General features: G+C 48.3%; 1 protein-coding gene and 1 long non-coding RNA gene across 3 annotated transcripts in view; both read left to right on the top strand.

Annotated features, from left to right (window-relative positions):
• LOC102552091 (uncharacterized) overlaps positions 1 to 15,924 on the top strand; it is a 98,808-nt gene that overhangs the window by 29,391 nt on the left and 53,493 nt on the right. The window contains exon 3 of the mRNA XM_087584616.1: positions 8,221 to 8,305. Coding sequence (XP_087440742.1) covers positions 8,221 to 8,305 — 85 coding nt within the window. The remainder of the gene's footprint in view (positions 1 to 8,220; positions 8,306 to 15,924) is intronic.
• Positions 1,553 to 3,071, top strand: LOC148001485 (uncharacterized). Of its 2 annotated transcripts, none has more exons than XR_015637632.1 (2): positions 1,553 to 1,926; positions 2,312 to 3,071. It is a non-coding gene; the product is annotated as an uncharacterized LOC148001485 (long non-coding RNA). The 2 variants fall into 2 exon arrangements; XR_015637633.1 differs by having other exon boundaries at positions 1,647 to 1,973.

Raw genomic sequence — 15,924 nt, 5'->3', positions numbered from 1 at the left:
AGTCATCTATTCAGCCCCTAAATTTCTAAAAAGTACTTGTGTGTGCATGTACTCACGTGCACACACACATGCACTCACACACACACACACACACACACACACACCCCACATGCACACACACTTGCCTGAGCATATGTATGTGCACCACATCCTGTAGGAGCCCAAGTAGGTCAGAAGAAGTGCCAGACCCCCTGGAACCGGAGTTACAGTTCCGAGCCAACATGTAGAAGCTTGGAACTGAACTCAGTCCTCTGCTGTGGCACTGAGTGCCTTATCTGCCAAGCCATCTCGACAGCTGCCCTTAAAGTTGTTTTATTTTAGATTAATTTCTGATACAGAGAAGTCATAAAAACAGTACAGAATATCTGTGTGCTTCTCTCCAGCTTTCTTTAACCGTGTGCTAATTCTCACGTGTTTCTCTCCACAGTCTGTTGGTCGTTGCTTTAAGCACCTTACTTAAAGCGTCACATGACATTTTTGTTTTCTTCGTGGCCTCCTGCCTGCTCCTCAGTCTTCCCTTATCTTTCCGCGTCTCTCGTGACCGATGTTTTTGGGCAGTATTGGTTGTTCACAGAATGCCCTTCAGTGTGAGCTTATCTGTTGCCTCCTCAGGATTAGAGTGGCCTAGGTGTTGTGGACAAGAAGACCACAGTGCCATGCCAGTGCATGACATCAGGTTCGTGATGTCTTGGAGGTACTTGGAGATGACTGATAGTGCTTGCTGGGTTTTGCCACAGTAAGAAACATTGTGATTAAGACAGGTCCCGAGGGGTGTTTGTACACTGGAAATGTACAGATAAACAAGGGCATTAGTGTGTGCAGTGGCCAGAGCCTGGCCTGTAACAACTTCTCAGCAGTGACTAACTCCCTTCCATGTCAGCGTGGCCTCTGTCGGTGTCTGCTGTGCTGCTGTTATCGTTCCCACTCGTTGCCCACTGGCCTGTGCTCACACCGACCCACTGCAACTGTCACTGGCTGTGACAAATATCTGTGGGTATTAAGAATCTGTGCCTTAAGAAGGGAGCAGAGAGGCTGGGCACGGTGGTACGCACCTGTAATCACAGCTCTCGGCGGGCAGAGGCCGGAAGATCGATAGCAAGATCCCCAGTTGAGAAGACAACCAGTCAACAAGACAGATAAACTCAACGTAGGGGTCAGGCGGCGGATGAGGCCTCTGCCCTGGGTATGTCTAAGCTAGCAGTGTCTTGCCTCACGGGGAGGGTGTGGTGCTGGACCACACCCCTCTTGCTGGAGGTCTGGACAGTACTCTGCTAGGCAGGATAGAGAGATAACCCACCTTGCTGAGTGCTTGAGGCAGGAGTGAATCCCAACTGGCTAGGGCAGACTGGCTGCAAGAGTAACCTTTAGGAGGAGGGCCAGGTTGGGTGGAGAGAGCCCCAAAACCTGTGGGAAGCTGGCCCTTCCAGAGCCAGGCCGTCTTGGCCTGCTCTCAGAATAGGCTTCAGAGCTGAGTCCCTCTCGGCTGCCTTAGCCAGTGGGCGGCAAGCACAGCAAACAAGACTGCTCCTCAGGAGGCCCGGTCTGTGCCAGCACACAACTTTATTTGCTGGGTGGCTGCTCTTGGCAGCTTCCTCCTCCTCCCAGACTCTTTTCCTACTTAGGAGCGTTTGGCTCTATTTTTACCCAGAGATGGGATGATTCTCGTGTTTGAAAATAACAGCCACGGAGAGAATTGTTGTGGCTGCTGCTTCAGCCCGCCAGGCAGCAATGTCCATCCTTCTCTTGGAGACAGATGCGCTGAGGGCATGGGGTGGGGGTGGGCCGTAGGAGGGATGACAAGTGGCCCTTCGTGACTTGCCCACAGCCTGTGCCATGACAGATGCTTTTTTTTTTTTTTTTTTTGCGTGGTTTAATGGGGGAAATGTCATGGGCATCTCTCGGAGGCCCTTAAGGAAGCTCGTGAAGGTGAGAATCAGGGCTGTGCATCTCTGGAGGAGTGAAGAGGGGAGGTGGTAAGTAAGGCATGGAGAGCCAGCCTTTGACCCCTTGACCTGTATTGCCCTGGCTTTCCGGCCCTGTGAGCTTCCCGTTCCCTGTTTTGGCTTAGGCAAGCTAAACGTGGATGTTTTTTGTCATGACTGAGACCGATAGAGCCCAATTGCTTTCCCAAATTCTAGGACGAATCCAGCTGCGGGTGCCTCAGATTCCTACCCCAAGATGTCCACAGTGATGACAGCTTGTGACCCTGATCCTGGGTCCTGGAAAGGGGCACGGATGTGTTTGTCTTGACGCAAAGAACGTTAAGTGGCAAAAGTTAGGAAGTCATGGGGATGCCCTTCCTTTTCTTCAGGTGAGTTCAGGGCAGGTCTGAAGACTCCTGGATGAGGAGATCCAACTTCTCACCCGGCTTGAGATGATGCATCTTCCGCACGATCGAGATGCTGGCTTTACAGTCATGCAGCAAGCTGGAGCCTCCACAGCCACGGAGGCTTTTGTCTGATTGCAGAGGAGATCCTGTGAGCAAGGAGCAGGGTGGAATCCCTGTGGGGATCCCCTGAGAGGATGAGGTGGGAAGCCGTGAGAGCAAAGAAAACTCTAGATGCCAGGATTGTGGGGCACCTGCCAAGAAAAACCACACAGCTCAAGTAGTGACAGCCCAAGAGAGAAGCCATGCAGAGGACAAATGATAAATAACAGGACTGAAAGACTTGGTCTCACCCATGTGCTCTGAAGGTTGGATGCAGGTACAGGACGTGATTTCTGCCCCGTCTGGGCTTGCCTTGCTTTGGTGTTAGGAATGTTTACTCAGTATATCTTGTACTCATGCTAAGTGACCTTTGACTTCTGCAGTTCAGGTAAGAGCTTACCTTGAGTCCCAGAGGACACTTCGATTTTGGACTTTTGAACAATGCTGGGACTTAAAACTATGGAGAGCGGGTGTATTTTCATTGTGAGACATATGTAGGAAGCTGGGGCGAAATGTTATCTGTAAGGACGTGTGCTTGCTCTCCATGTTGACAAGGGGTGGTTTCCAGATGGTTGACCTCCATTAGCAAATTAATTGGGTTGAGAAGGGCCTTTGGTGGTTAATAAAGCAGATGTGTGATTGATTATGTGTGAGGCGTTTCTAGAGGTTACTATGGGATGGGGGCGGGTATTAGGGAAGGGGCCAAATGTGGTAGCACCATTTTGGAGTTTGGGATCACAGATAAACTAAAAGGAAAATGTAGAAAATCTGCCAGTGGGGCTGGAAAGATGGCTCAGAGGTTTAAGAGTATTTATTATGCAATTCCTAGCACCCACACATGGCAGCTCATAACTAACTGTAATTCTAGCTCCAGGAGATCTGATGCCACCTTCTGGTCGCTATGGGCATCTGCACACTGATGTATACAAACTCATGCAGCCCCCACACATGCATTATAAATACAAAATAAATCTTAGAAAGAAAGGAAGGGAGGAAGAGAGAGAGAGAGAGAGAGAGGAACCCACCCACAAAGCATGCCTCTCTGCATCCTGCTACATTCTCCTTTACTTTATTTCTGCAACATAATTTGTCAGAGCAATAAAAAAAACTATCAAAAGTTATATCTTAGTAAATTTGTATTGGAATAACATTTCACTAAACCTAAATCGGTAAAATGGACCTGGGTCCCAATTCCAAGTCTTGAGATAAGGGCATCACACTGATTAACTTAAACTGATCCTCTTACGCCAGGATGCTCTGAAGGGCCACTGGGCATCAGAAGCGTGCTTTTACTGTGTCTCCCAGAACAGGATGAACTTTCCTTGACCTTCCTAGTGCTATGTGGGGCAGTGGACCACGCCACCAGACAGAAAACTTGGTAGGGTCGAGCAGGTTCAGAAACCCCGGTACTCTCACATTTGAGTTCAGTAGGCATTTTCATGTACTCTCGACCGGGTTCCTGTCCTGGATCACATGACGACGACACTCCATGGAGAGGACTGTGACAATCAGTCATGTAGGAGCACCTGGAGCCCCTCCACATGCAGATGAAGCATCCCTAACATCAGCCCAAGCCAGTAGACAGCATCCACTTTTAGAACCTGCCCCACCCCAAAATGTATATATCCTGTCCACAAGGAATACAGTGCACGAGCTATTTCATCAAAGACCACCCGAGAGCATCTGTCTCATAGAGCTGGAACACCCTGGGGGAGAGAATTCTCTCCTGAAACTGTCATCGCTCCCGCCTATCGCAGTCACTTCCTGCTTAGCGGCCCAAGCGAGCCCCTCAGCCCTTAGCGTCCCAAAGTAGCGTCCCAAAGCCTGCAGCAGCGGCAGAAGAGTGATCTGACTCTCCAGTACACAGACAGGCAATGCTAGTGGCAAGCCAGGCCCAAGGTCTCCTCTGACACTAAAACTGCAGCCTGCTGACTCCAGGACACCATGGGCACCCGGCCTGCTCATTGGAGGGTTGCTTGGAGCCTAGGGGAGGTGGGGGACAGTGTGGGACGAACAACAATAACTTCCTGGGCATAGTGGCTTTCTGTTCCAACAGTTTAAGGTACTCAAGGTGTTTTTCATAACGTCATTTAACCAACTTGTGGACGGACTGATTTGATGTTCTCCCCTGGTTTTTATGTGAAAGTGGGGGTAGAAAGTTCCACAAGGGCTGAGGAGTTGTTTCTGACTAGCGACCAGCCCATAACCAGCTAGCCCGGTTGGTAGTTGCAGAATAAACAAGCCTCAGTGTTATTTACAGAAGAAAGATGTGAGTTGAATCGATGATGGTTTAAAACTCCTACAGTGTTTCCTAAGATGTTGCACTAACCACACAGACCGACTTAATTCGAATCTAGTATTCATTCTCGACTTTTCTTGAGAGAGTGAACGAGAGCTTCAGGAGAACTTCTGTAGGGTCCGTAGTGCTCCCTCCTGAGATCCGCTCCATCCATCCCTTGTTAGTAATCAGCAATCGATAGATAGCCCTTGAGTGAGCTCAGTGAGTACGATGCAATTTATTGAAGAAGTTAGATGACAGACTTCCTCCGGAGCAGAGAGGAAGTGGGGGAGCGTGTGTGTTACACCGTATCTCACTATTGTATCCTTTCCCATTGCTTTGTATGAGGAAGCTGCCGATGCAGGGTTGCCTGGTGGTTAGCTGTGGACTCTGGTCCTCACCTCAGGAGCTTCTTTAGACGGTCAGTCGTTCTCCTGGATTCTAACTTCAAGCTGCCTTTGCTTTGGTGCCTATCCCATATTTCAGGGTTCATTCTGAGACCTGGCTCTCAGCGTGAACTATTGTATTACAGTATGGTATTTGTTCTCGTTTCTGGAGCCTGCTGGGACTGTAGGATGTCAGAAACATAAACAAACACCTTTGATTCTCCACAATATCGAAATGTATTTAACAGTAAACCCACAAGGTATGTTAGCGTCTTTGGTAGCGATTTGCCAGATTTCCCTGCTTGTCTTGATTGTCCTGCCCAAGAAACGCCCAGGTTCTATATTCCAATCTTAATTCCTGATATTAACACGAATCATACAGTATATGCATCTCAACATATGTACGTGTTGAGATATACATGTACACAGAGGGTTAGGACCCTGCAGCCGAGTTCTAGGATTCAAAAGTCAGACAGAAATGCTGGCCTGAAACAGGAAACCCGGATGAAGACCTTGCTGGATGGGGCCGAATTAAACTAAAAGCCAGCGTGGCGTCCTCTGTGAGTTTAGCCATAGACTAGGTTACTCTTCACGGTCTCGGCGATTCATCAGTTTTGACCCCTTTACACAGACCTCTGGATATCTGTCCTCAAAAGTCACCACGCCACACCCCGTCCCTCTTTACTTCTGGCCTAGCGCTCCCTTCCAGCCCTTGCAATCGTTCCCAAACCCTTCACTCCGTGTGGAACTTTGGTCTGCGCACTCGCCTCCCCTTACCTGATCCCATGCAATCCGTGTGTGGAAACCCCAAACCCTTCACTCCCGGCCGCGGCTGGGCTGCGCTCTCACTTCTCCCTCACCCGAGGTTTCTCCCACGTCTGTAAAGATTCTCACTAAGGTATCTCTGTCTCTCTGGGAGACACTGACATGACCATAAAACTCAGAATAAACCACAATGGAATGTTAACAGCACAGTGGAAGAGTAGGGTCCTGGGAAAGCATCTGTAACAAGCCACCAGACACTTGAAGTCCCTAAAGATGCTTAGCTCCGGGCTGGAGGGATGGCTCAGTGGTTAAGAGCACTGACTGCTCTTCCAGAGGTCCTGAGTTCAATTCCCAGCAACCACATGGTGGCTCACAACCATCTGTAATAGGAAATAAATCTTTAAAAAAAATATATGCTTAGCTCCTGGTTCAGAGGAACTCGTGAGCTGTGCAGAGAAGGCAGAGGAAGGGAGCTGTGGGGGGAAGTCCCGAGTTTGTTAGAGGTGGAGAAAGCAGTCTCTGTGATGGAAGTCTGCAAGAGGTCGCTTGGGGGGAGTGTCCTTCAGAGGAGCGAGAGACTGTTGGAAGGAGGCATAGGGTTTGAGGTGGTGTCTGAAAACCAGATAGGAAAGAGAAAAACTAGGCCTGTGGAGATAGCCTGCCAGTAAGGCACCCACATAAAAAGTGGGGTGTGGTGGATTGTACCTTCAATCCCAGTGGTCGGAGGCAGAAAGGGCAGGATCTTTCGGGCCAGTGACCTCCAGGTTCAGTGAGAGACTTAACAGGTAGAAAGCGATAGAGTAGGACTTTGGGTGACATCTGGCCTCCACACAGACACATGCACAGGAATTCCAGCACAATTAGCATCTGCTAGATAGAGTACTCCCTTCACGTGTAGACTTTTGTTAGGTCTGGGTCTGTTCAGCCTTCAGTAGGGCCTCATCTTTCCACCAGACATTTTTCTTGGAATATCAACCTAGCTTCTGGCATCCATGTGATCCATGGTGTTATCAACTGTTAACTGTGAAGTCTATGGGGAGGCTCAACTCCTGTCTCATGCTCTACTCAAGGGACAGAAAATGGCCATTATCTGAGGAGACATGGACCACGTGTTACCCCCAAGACCCCTAGCTCTGAAAGAGACACAACATGTCTGGGCTATTTTATTTCTGAGACAGGGTCTTCTTATATGTAGCCCTGACTGGCTGGAACCCACTATGTAGATCAGGCTAGCCACAAACACACACAGATCTACCTGCCTCTGCTGCCTAGCACCAGGATCAAGGGGTACGTCACTGTGCCCAGCAAAACCTAAGCTTTAGATGTTGGTGATGGGACTAAAGTTTGCTGTTGAGTGCCCGTTTTCTCATCTAAAGCACTGTCCTCACAAGGACTGTCACGTGTCTTCCTGGAGTGGAGAGACATCCGTTTGCTCCAGATAAAGGAGGTACAACAGACCAGAGTGCTCTGTCCAGCTCGGCAAGCCTGTGAACTTTTTGAGATTAATTACTGGGTAAAGGTGCTTCAGGGGCAGCTGCACTATCAGTGTGTCCCAGTACCAGCACGGCTGACTCACAAGCAGTGTTCTGCTGTCCCCACCCTCTGTCAACCTTCCACCTCCTCATGCACCTGAGGCGGGGAAGAGTCGTGACTGGACTGTCCTGTCAGGATCTGCCCTTCCTCCCAGGCGTGTTAGCGGCCCAGTTACCGCAGACTTAGCTATTAACTGCACGACTCTGCGCATGTCATTTCCCAGAGGGTGTGGCAGGCGTCCTCCCTTAGGTCACTGCAGCAGCTCAGGGGAGCAGTCTGTGGGCTTGACACAGAGCATGGAGCCACTGTAGGGCGTTAGCATTGTGAAAGGCAAGAAGCACAGCTTCTCCACTGTCACCTACAGCAGCAGCCTTTGGAGTTCTCACAGTCTCTTAGGGGCTTCAGCTTGGGCCTGAGATTTATGGCTTTGGGTCAGCAAAGGATTTTAGGACTAGCCAGTATGAAGGAGAGTTGGGGTTTAACAAAAAACACTATAATATAAAAAGAAAGACAGGCAGGAAGTGTGGTCTGATCTGAGGGGCACATCACTGTCTTTACGATAGTCAGCTATAGGATTTTCGAGTTTGAAGCTATCTTCTTCAAAGGGTGCCTAGTGAACCTAATTCGATGGCAGACTGACAGGAGAGCTGAATAGACCCAGACCTTTAGCCTAACAAAAATCTACATAAGAAGGGAGTATTTCTCTCCAGCAGATGCTAATCGTGCTGGAATTCCTGCTTCTTGAATGGCAAAAGACTTCATCAAGACTTGGATGAGGGATTTCTTTTCCTTAAGTCCTCTAATACTTACTGTCCTTCTGTCTTCCTCAGAGGGAGTGGAACGCTCACAGAGCCCCAATCCATAGCTTTCAGCTCCGCCAAGGCTCCTTGATGTCAAAAGATGATGGAAGCAAACGTGAGTTTAAAATAAGTCTTCTAGGGATTGAGGGACGGATGGCTCCGAGGTCATGTTCGACTCCCAACATGGCGGGTTCCTCCAGCTCCAGGTGGTTCCTCCAGCTCCAGGTGATCCTTACTCTCTTCTGGCCCCTGAGGGCACTGCACTCACTTGCACAAACATTCACTCTTCTGTCTGTCTGTCTGTCTGTCTGTCTGTCTGTCTGTCTGTCATACACAACACACACACACACACTTAAAAATAATATTTTTTTAAAAAAATAAGTCTTTAAGGTCCATTTCTTACATCCTGTGTGGTAGCCACTCAGACGGCAGACTTAACTGATGATATTCTTATTTACTCCAGAAGCTTCTTCCTCAAAGTTGTCTATAGATCTCCTCTGTTGTCTTTTCAAAAATCACATCGTCATCATCACCACCACCACCACCATCATCATCACCACCATCACTCTGTGTGCATGATGTGTGTGTTGGGGGAGACATGCTTGTGGAGACATAGGACAGCTTTGTGGGATCAGTGTTCTCCTTCCACCTCTAGGGATCCTAGGGATTGAACTCAGGTCTCTGAGTGTGCCTTACCCACTGAGCTATCTTGCCCATTCTACAGCTTTCTAACTCGAAAGTACAACTCTTAATTTTTCCTGGTGTGTGTGGGTGGAGGGCAGAGCCATAAAGGTGTGTGTGCACAACTCCAGATGGGTCATGAACAAGTCTTTACTACATGCGACCCCTCCCCTGAATGAATCAGTGACTTTCTGATTGGATGAGGGAGTGCACAGGCCATGTGGACTTGGCCCTCGGTGTAATAAAAAAGAAAAGAGTTGCGACGTGAAGATCACTTGAGTCTGTGAGCTTGAGATCACAGAGGTGCCTGGCTCCGGATTATAATCACAAAACCCAAAATATTTATTTTATGTCGACAACTCTCCCTGTGCAGGAAAATCTCTGATAATGTGTGTAATTCACAGCCTCACTTTGTAAGGACTATATGAGATGACTTCCTTCAAAAGCTGTGTGCAAAGAGGGCAGAGAGGAACTTCAAAGGTTTACATATTTGTTTTTATGTTTATGGATGTTTTGCCGACATGTATATATGTGTGCTGTGTGCATGCCTGGTGTCTGCAAAGGCACTAGAATTTTTGGGCGTGAGCCGCCCTGTGTGGGTACTGGGAACGAAACCTGAATCCTCTACACAAGCAAGGCTAACTTTGCGTGGTAACTTGACAGAGACCTACCTCCTTGACAAGATGATCAAGCAGAGTGTGGGCGTGTGCATCTTCAATCCCAGCGCTAAGGGGACTTCAGAGGCAGGCAGATCTCTGGGTTTGAGGTTCCAGGACAGCCAGAGCTACACAGAGAAACGCTATCTTGAAAAGGAAAGAGAAGAAAGAGGAAGTGTGGTTGATATGCAAATGAGTCATAAATGTCACCTAACTTCTGACCTTTCCCCCAGCCCTGATCCACTTTCTCTCTATCCACATGTGCACACCCAATCTCCCTTTCTAGGACATGAGAGCACAGAAACTGTGCCAGGGACCTCTAGACTCTGGTGTTCGCCAGTAACACCCCATTGTCCCTTAGTTAGGACAATTGTCCAACGACAATGACATGTTGCTAAGGGGAAACTGTATATGAGAGGTTTGTATTGTTTTCATTTTTTATTTATTAAATTACTTTATTTATATTCCAAATGTTGCCTCTGTTCCCTGTCCCCCTCCCACCCACACCTAACCTCCCCCAGCCTCTCCCTTTTCTGGGGCATCAAGTCTCTATAGGACTAGGAGCATCCTCTCCCACTGAGGCCAGACAACGCATTCTCTGCTGCATGTGCCATGGGCCATGGACCAGCCCCTGTATGCTCTTTGGTTGGTGGCTTAGTCTCTGGGAGCTCTGAGGAGTCTGGGTTAGTTGACACTGTTGTTCTTTCTATGGGGTTGCAATCCTCTTCAGCTCCAGGTCCCTGACTGCAGTCCAATGTTTGGTTGTATGTATTGGTGTCTGTCTCAGTCAGCAGCTGGTAGAGCCTCTCAGAGGACAGCCATGCTAGGCTCCTGTCTGCAAGCACAACATGGCATCAGTAATAGTGTCAGGGTTTGGTGCCTGCCTATGGGCTGGATCCTAAGTTGGGCCAGTCACTGGATGGCCTTTCCTTCGGACTCACCTCCATTTCTGTCCCTGCATTTTCTTTAGACAGGAACAATTCTGGGTCAAAATGTTTTGAAAAAGGGGGCAGGATCAGGTATGGTGGGGGAAAGAGGAGAGAAGCCCAGAGGACCAGGAAAACAAGTGGAGAAAAGCAGCCTGGTGGCAGGAGGAGAGGGCAGAGGGAAGAACCTCTGCTAAGTCCCAGAGATGGCCCCTCAGTTCAGAGTACTGACTGCTTGCAGGAGACAGGTTCTCAGCACCCATGAAACAGGGGTCCCAGCTGCCTACTCCAGTTCCAGGAGAGCTGGCACCCTCTTCTGGCCACCTCAGGCAACTGCACACATGTATGCATACACATACGTACATTAAAAAAGAAATTTTAAGTAAATTAGAGTGAGCCTTCTGGTTTCTACCTGAGCCCTGAGCTGACCCTGCACCACAGTTCTCTGTACCCACATCCTACTGGGAGAAAGCTGGTTTCTCAGAACTGCTGACACACTGGAGAGCACAGGTGAGACCACCATTCACGTTACTGGCCCAAGAGGAACCCATCTGGAGCCCTCAGGACACAAGAACTCAGGAGCAGTCTGAGGCAGGATCCTTCCAGTTTCTTCCTGCTCCCCGAACTGACCCTGTGCCATAGCTCTCTGTACCCAGATCCCATGGGGGAAAGAGCTGGTCTCCCAGTAGTGTTGACACACAGGCTTACAGGAGGGTCAAGCCACTGTCAGAGACAGCAAGACCAGCTAACACCAGAGATAAGCAGATTTTGAGAGGCAAGGGCAAGAACCTAGGCAACAGAAACCAAGGCCACTTGGCCTTATCAGAGCCCAGTACTTCTACCACAGCAAGCCCTAGATACCCCAACACACAAGAAAAGCAAGATATTCATTTAAAAGCACAATTCATGATGATGTTAGAGGACTTTAAGAAAGACATAAATAACTCCCTTAAAGAAATACAGGGCAACACAGGTAAACAGGTAGAAGTCCTTAAAGATGAAACAGAAAAAATCAACTGAACAGGTGAAGGAATTCAACAAAACCACCCAGGATCTAAAAATGGAAATAGAAACAATAACGAAATCACAAAGAAAGACAACCCTGGAGATAAAAAACCCAGGAAAGAGATCAGGAGTCATAGACGCAAGCATCACCAACAGAACACAAGAGATAGAAGAGAGAATGTCAGGGGCAGAAAATACCATAGAAAACATTAACACAATAGTGAAAAAATGCAAAATACAAAAAGCTCCTAACCCAAAACATCTAGGAAATCCAAGGACACAATGAGAAGACCAAACCTAAGGATAATAGGTATAAAAGAGAGCCAAGTTTCCCAACTTAAAGGGCCGGTAAATATCTTCAACAAAATTATAAAAGAAAATGTCTCTAACCTTAAGAGATGCCCATAAACACACAAGAAGCCTACAGAACTCCAAATAGATTGGACCAGAAAAGAAATTCCCCCATCACATAATAATCAAAACACCTAATGCACAAAACAAAGAAAGATTATTAAAAACAGTAAGGGAAAAGGGTCAAGTGACATGTAAAGGCAGACCTATTAGAATTACACTAGACTTCTCACCAGAGACTATGAAAGCCAGAAGACCCTGGGCACATGTCATACAGACCCTAAGAGATCACAAATGCTAGCCCAAGCTATTATATCCAGCAAAACTCTCGATTAACATAAATGGAGAAACCAAGACAAAAACAAACTTACACAATATTTTTACACAAATTCAGCTCATGGAAAAGTGCAACACAAGGAGAGAAACTACACCCCAGAAAAACAAAGAAAGTGATCTACTTTCAACTAACACAAAAGAAGAGAGACACACAAACATAATTCCACCTCTAACAACAAAAATAACAGGAAGCAACAATCACTATTCCTTAACATCTTTCAATATCAATAGACTCAATTCCTCAATAAAAAGACATAGACTGGAGTTGGGGATTTAGCTCAGTGGTAGAGCTCTTGCCTAGCAAGCGCAAGGCCCTGGGTTCAGTCCCCAGCTCCAAAAAAAAAAAAAGACATAGACTAACAGACTGGATATGTAGAGAGGACCCAGAATTTTACTGCATACAGGAAATGCACCTCACTGACAAAGACAGATACTACCTCAGAGTAAAAGGCTGGAAAGCAATTTTCCAAGCAAATTGCCACATGATCTGTATTCTGTTTTGTCACATGACTCCACCTAAGCTTCCTTCCTACCTGTATAATGACAGGAGGCGTGCAAAGCCACTAGCAGTACTGGCCTGTGCCTAGGCACTTTCTGTGTGCCAGACACTGTTCAAAACACTTCCCCCAGACAACTTGTTTAATCCTCCTAACCCCGTGAGGAGGAGGGCTGGTTCCTATGCGCGCGAGACCCCTGTTCACTCTGGCTTCTTTCTCTCTGTGATCCCAGCTAGTCTTACACCCACGCTATGGCTAAGTGTGACCTTCTCTACCTCCCAAATGCTGGGAGGGCAGGCTTGGCTTATATGGCGATTGAATTGTTCATGTGTTTGAACATGTGAGTCCCAGTCAGTAGAACTATTTAGGAAGGATTAGGACGAGTGGTCTTGATGGAGGAGGCGAGTCACAGGACCAGGCTTTGAGGTCCCAGAAGCTTGTCACCGCTCCCAGCGTGCTTCATGCTTGAGCATCAAGACCTGAGCTCTCAGTTGCTGCGTGAGCGCCCTTCCTTCTGGGGGAGTAAACTCAGTTAAAACTCTCTTTTATAAGCTGCATCAGTGATCTTTTATCACAGCAATAGAAAAGAAACTCAATGAGTTACTATATCCAGCTCTCTTTGTTTTCTTTTAAAATCAGGGTTAGGACAATATCTCACTCTATTTCATCCTGGAACTCATTAGATAGCCCCTGATCGATGACCTTGAACTTGCAGTGATACTCCTGCCTCAGCCTCCTATGCACTGGGATTACAGGCATGAGCCACAATGCCTGACTCAGGTAATTACTGGGAGGAAATCTGAGTGTTGAAGTCTCACAGCTCAGGTGTGAATTGCAGTGCTGTCACCACTGGCTGAGTGACAAGCACAGTCAGTCCCTCTCCTGACGTTGCTGCTGGTCTGCTGAGGGGGTTGATCGATGCTATCCACAAAAAGGAAGCAGGGAGCAGAAAGCACACAGGTGGTGTTTACCTCTGGTTTATACTGGCCGCTCTTAAATACTCTTAAAACAAGGGCTGGGGCCGAGCGCCCTGCCTCAGTCTGTTCATGTCCCTTCTACGCCGGGTTGGTCCCTCTTCCTTCCTCTCACTGAGATTTGTTTAGGGGTCAGAAGGTGGCAGAACGGGTCAGGAGGGGGTGACCCCCCTCCAGCAGCCTGGGGTGTGGGATGGTCCTGCAGACCCCAAAGTTAACTTGCCATCAGGTCAGTTGAAGGGCGGAGCCAACTTAAGTCTGCTGCCAAGGGTGGAAAGGTACAGGGGCGTGGATGTGACTCAGCAGGTAACCTAAAAGCAAGACACCACAAACCTGTAATCCCAAGGCCAGAGATGGAGACAGGAACATCCCAGGAGCTGCTAGCCAGCTCCTAACCAAACTGGTGAACTCCAGATCAGAGAGATGCTGGGTTTTTTTGTTTGTTTTGTTTTGTTTTTTTGTTTTTTGTTCTTTTGTTTTTTTCATTCGTTTCTTTCTTTCTTTGTTTTTTTTCAATGTCCAGGGAGATTAGACTGGTAGACTTGTATTCATGGCCCTGGTCACCTTTATAGGCCTTACCTGTCAAATAGGGATACTGTCTAAGGACTTTAGGAGCTAGTTCCTGGGATAGTACCTAGCAGGGGACCTGGCATGTGCCGTTCACTTGAATCTGGGATGCCTGATGCACATTGTAGCTGCTTGAAATCTGTGAAAAAAACGAGGGTTAAGTGTCAGTGCCTCCTCCATGGCTCAGGCGAGGTGCTAGGGAGAGGAACTCCCAGAGAGCACAGTCATCATGACTGCTGCAGTCTTTGATATTATAACCCCTGTGTTCTTCGACCCTTAGATCAAAGGCCTCTCAATTTAATCTTAGATCCATTCCTTAGAACTATGTCCCTGGCAGCTGGCCCCTGCCCTCCCTAATTTCCTTGAATATCACAGATCAAGGATTATTCACCAGCCTCCCTGCTGATTAGGTCCCACCCGGTCCACTCCACAAGGCATTGTCAAGGTTAGGCCTGCCTTCTTCCAATCATGAACTTGCCCCAGCCACCTCTCTTAGAAGCTGTCACTGACAAAGTGGTCCTGTCAAGTTTAAAGCCTTCTCTTTTGGAGGTTCCCCTAGATAAACACTTGAGCCATGTTCTGCAATTCATAACTAGGAAAGGAATTATGAGATAGTCTAAATAGCCAATGGGAACCACCAGGGACCACTCAGGTTGGCCCTAATCCTCTGGGAGTGCAAATGTTATTCTCAAAGACTAAGGCAACTCCTAGAATTTCCTTGATGTTGAACACCAAGGCTGGGGGCTACCACGGGAGAAATCTCAGTTGAGCTCCTCTCTTTGAGGGCAGGGTAGACATGGCTTCTACTTTTGCCAGGGGGATAGCAGTAACTGAGGCCCCACTACTGGAGAGTTGCTGAAACCTAACATCAAGTCCTGAAGGGTCAGGACAGACGTCTGGTGATCTCAGATTCTCTGGTCTTGTTCTATCCCCAGGGGGTAGTAGATGAGGCACAGAACATCAGCCTGGCAGAGAGAGGAAAACTGAATCGAGAAGTCTCCGTGGGCTTTCCCTGAAACACTGGCAAAAGCGAGTCATGAGGAGAGAGCAGAAAGCCAGTGAGATGCAGGACTGACCATCTCTGCTATGCCACAGAACAGGGAGAGCAGCCATGCAAGGCGGTGGGCACCAGGTATGCTGCGCGGGGTTCCTGTGTGAGGACACTGCGTGTGCCCACCACACATCCGGCTCAGGCCAGGTTGAGAGGGGAGATACAGCTGTGCAGGGCTGTCGGGGCTGCGGGAACTGTTCAGTGCAGGCACCCAAGACGACCAGCAGCTACTCTTTTCTTGAAAGGGGACAGGCCTGGAGAAGATGGGGATTCTCAGAGGCTGTCAGGTCAAATAAGACACCATTAACCTGGACAACGAGAAACATTTGATGGCTCAGTCACTCCATCTCTGATGGCTTCCAATGCTCAGCCCCTCCGAGCTCCGGTGGCTTCCCATTTCATTTACTCTGTATCTCAGCAGGACAGGGCAAGGCTGGTGTGACGCTTGCTCTCAGTTGTCAAGTTGACGAGGTCGAGAACCACCCCGAGGTGGGCCACCTATGGAAGATTACTTTGATCCGGTTTGTTGAGGTGGGAAGATCTGTGTGGGTCCCGACGCTCCCTGGGATGGAACCTGGGACTGTGTTAAAAAGGAGAAATGAGGGATTGGAGAGATGGCTCATTGATCAGGAACACTTGCTGCTCTTTCGGAGGACCCGGGTTCAGTTCCCAGAGCCTACATCTTGAACT

Source organism: Rattus norvegicus, chromosome 14 (assembly GCF_021556685.1).
Source record: "Rattus norvegicus strain SHRSP/BbbUtx chromosome 14, alternate assembly SHRSP_T2T, whole genome shotgun sequence".
NCBI lineage: Eukaryota > Metazoa > Chordata > Mammalia > Rodentia > Muridae > Rattus > Rattus norvegicus.
This window is presented reverse-complemented; position numbering and strand designations above follow the sequence as displayed.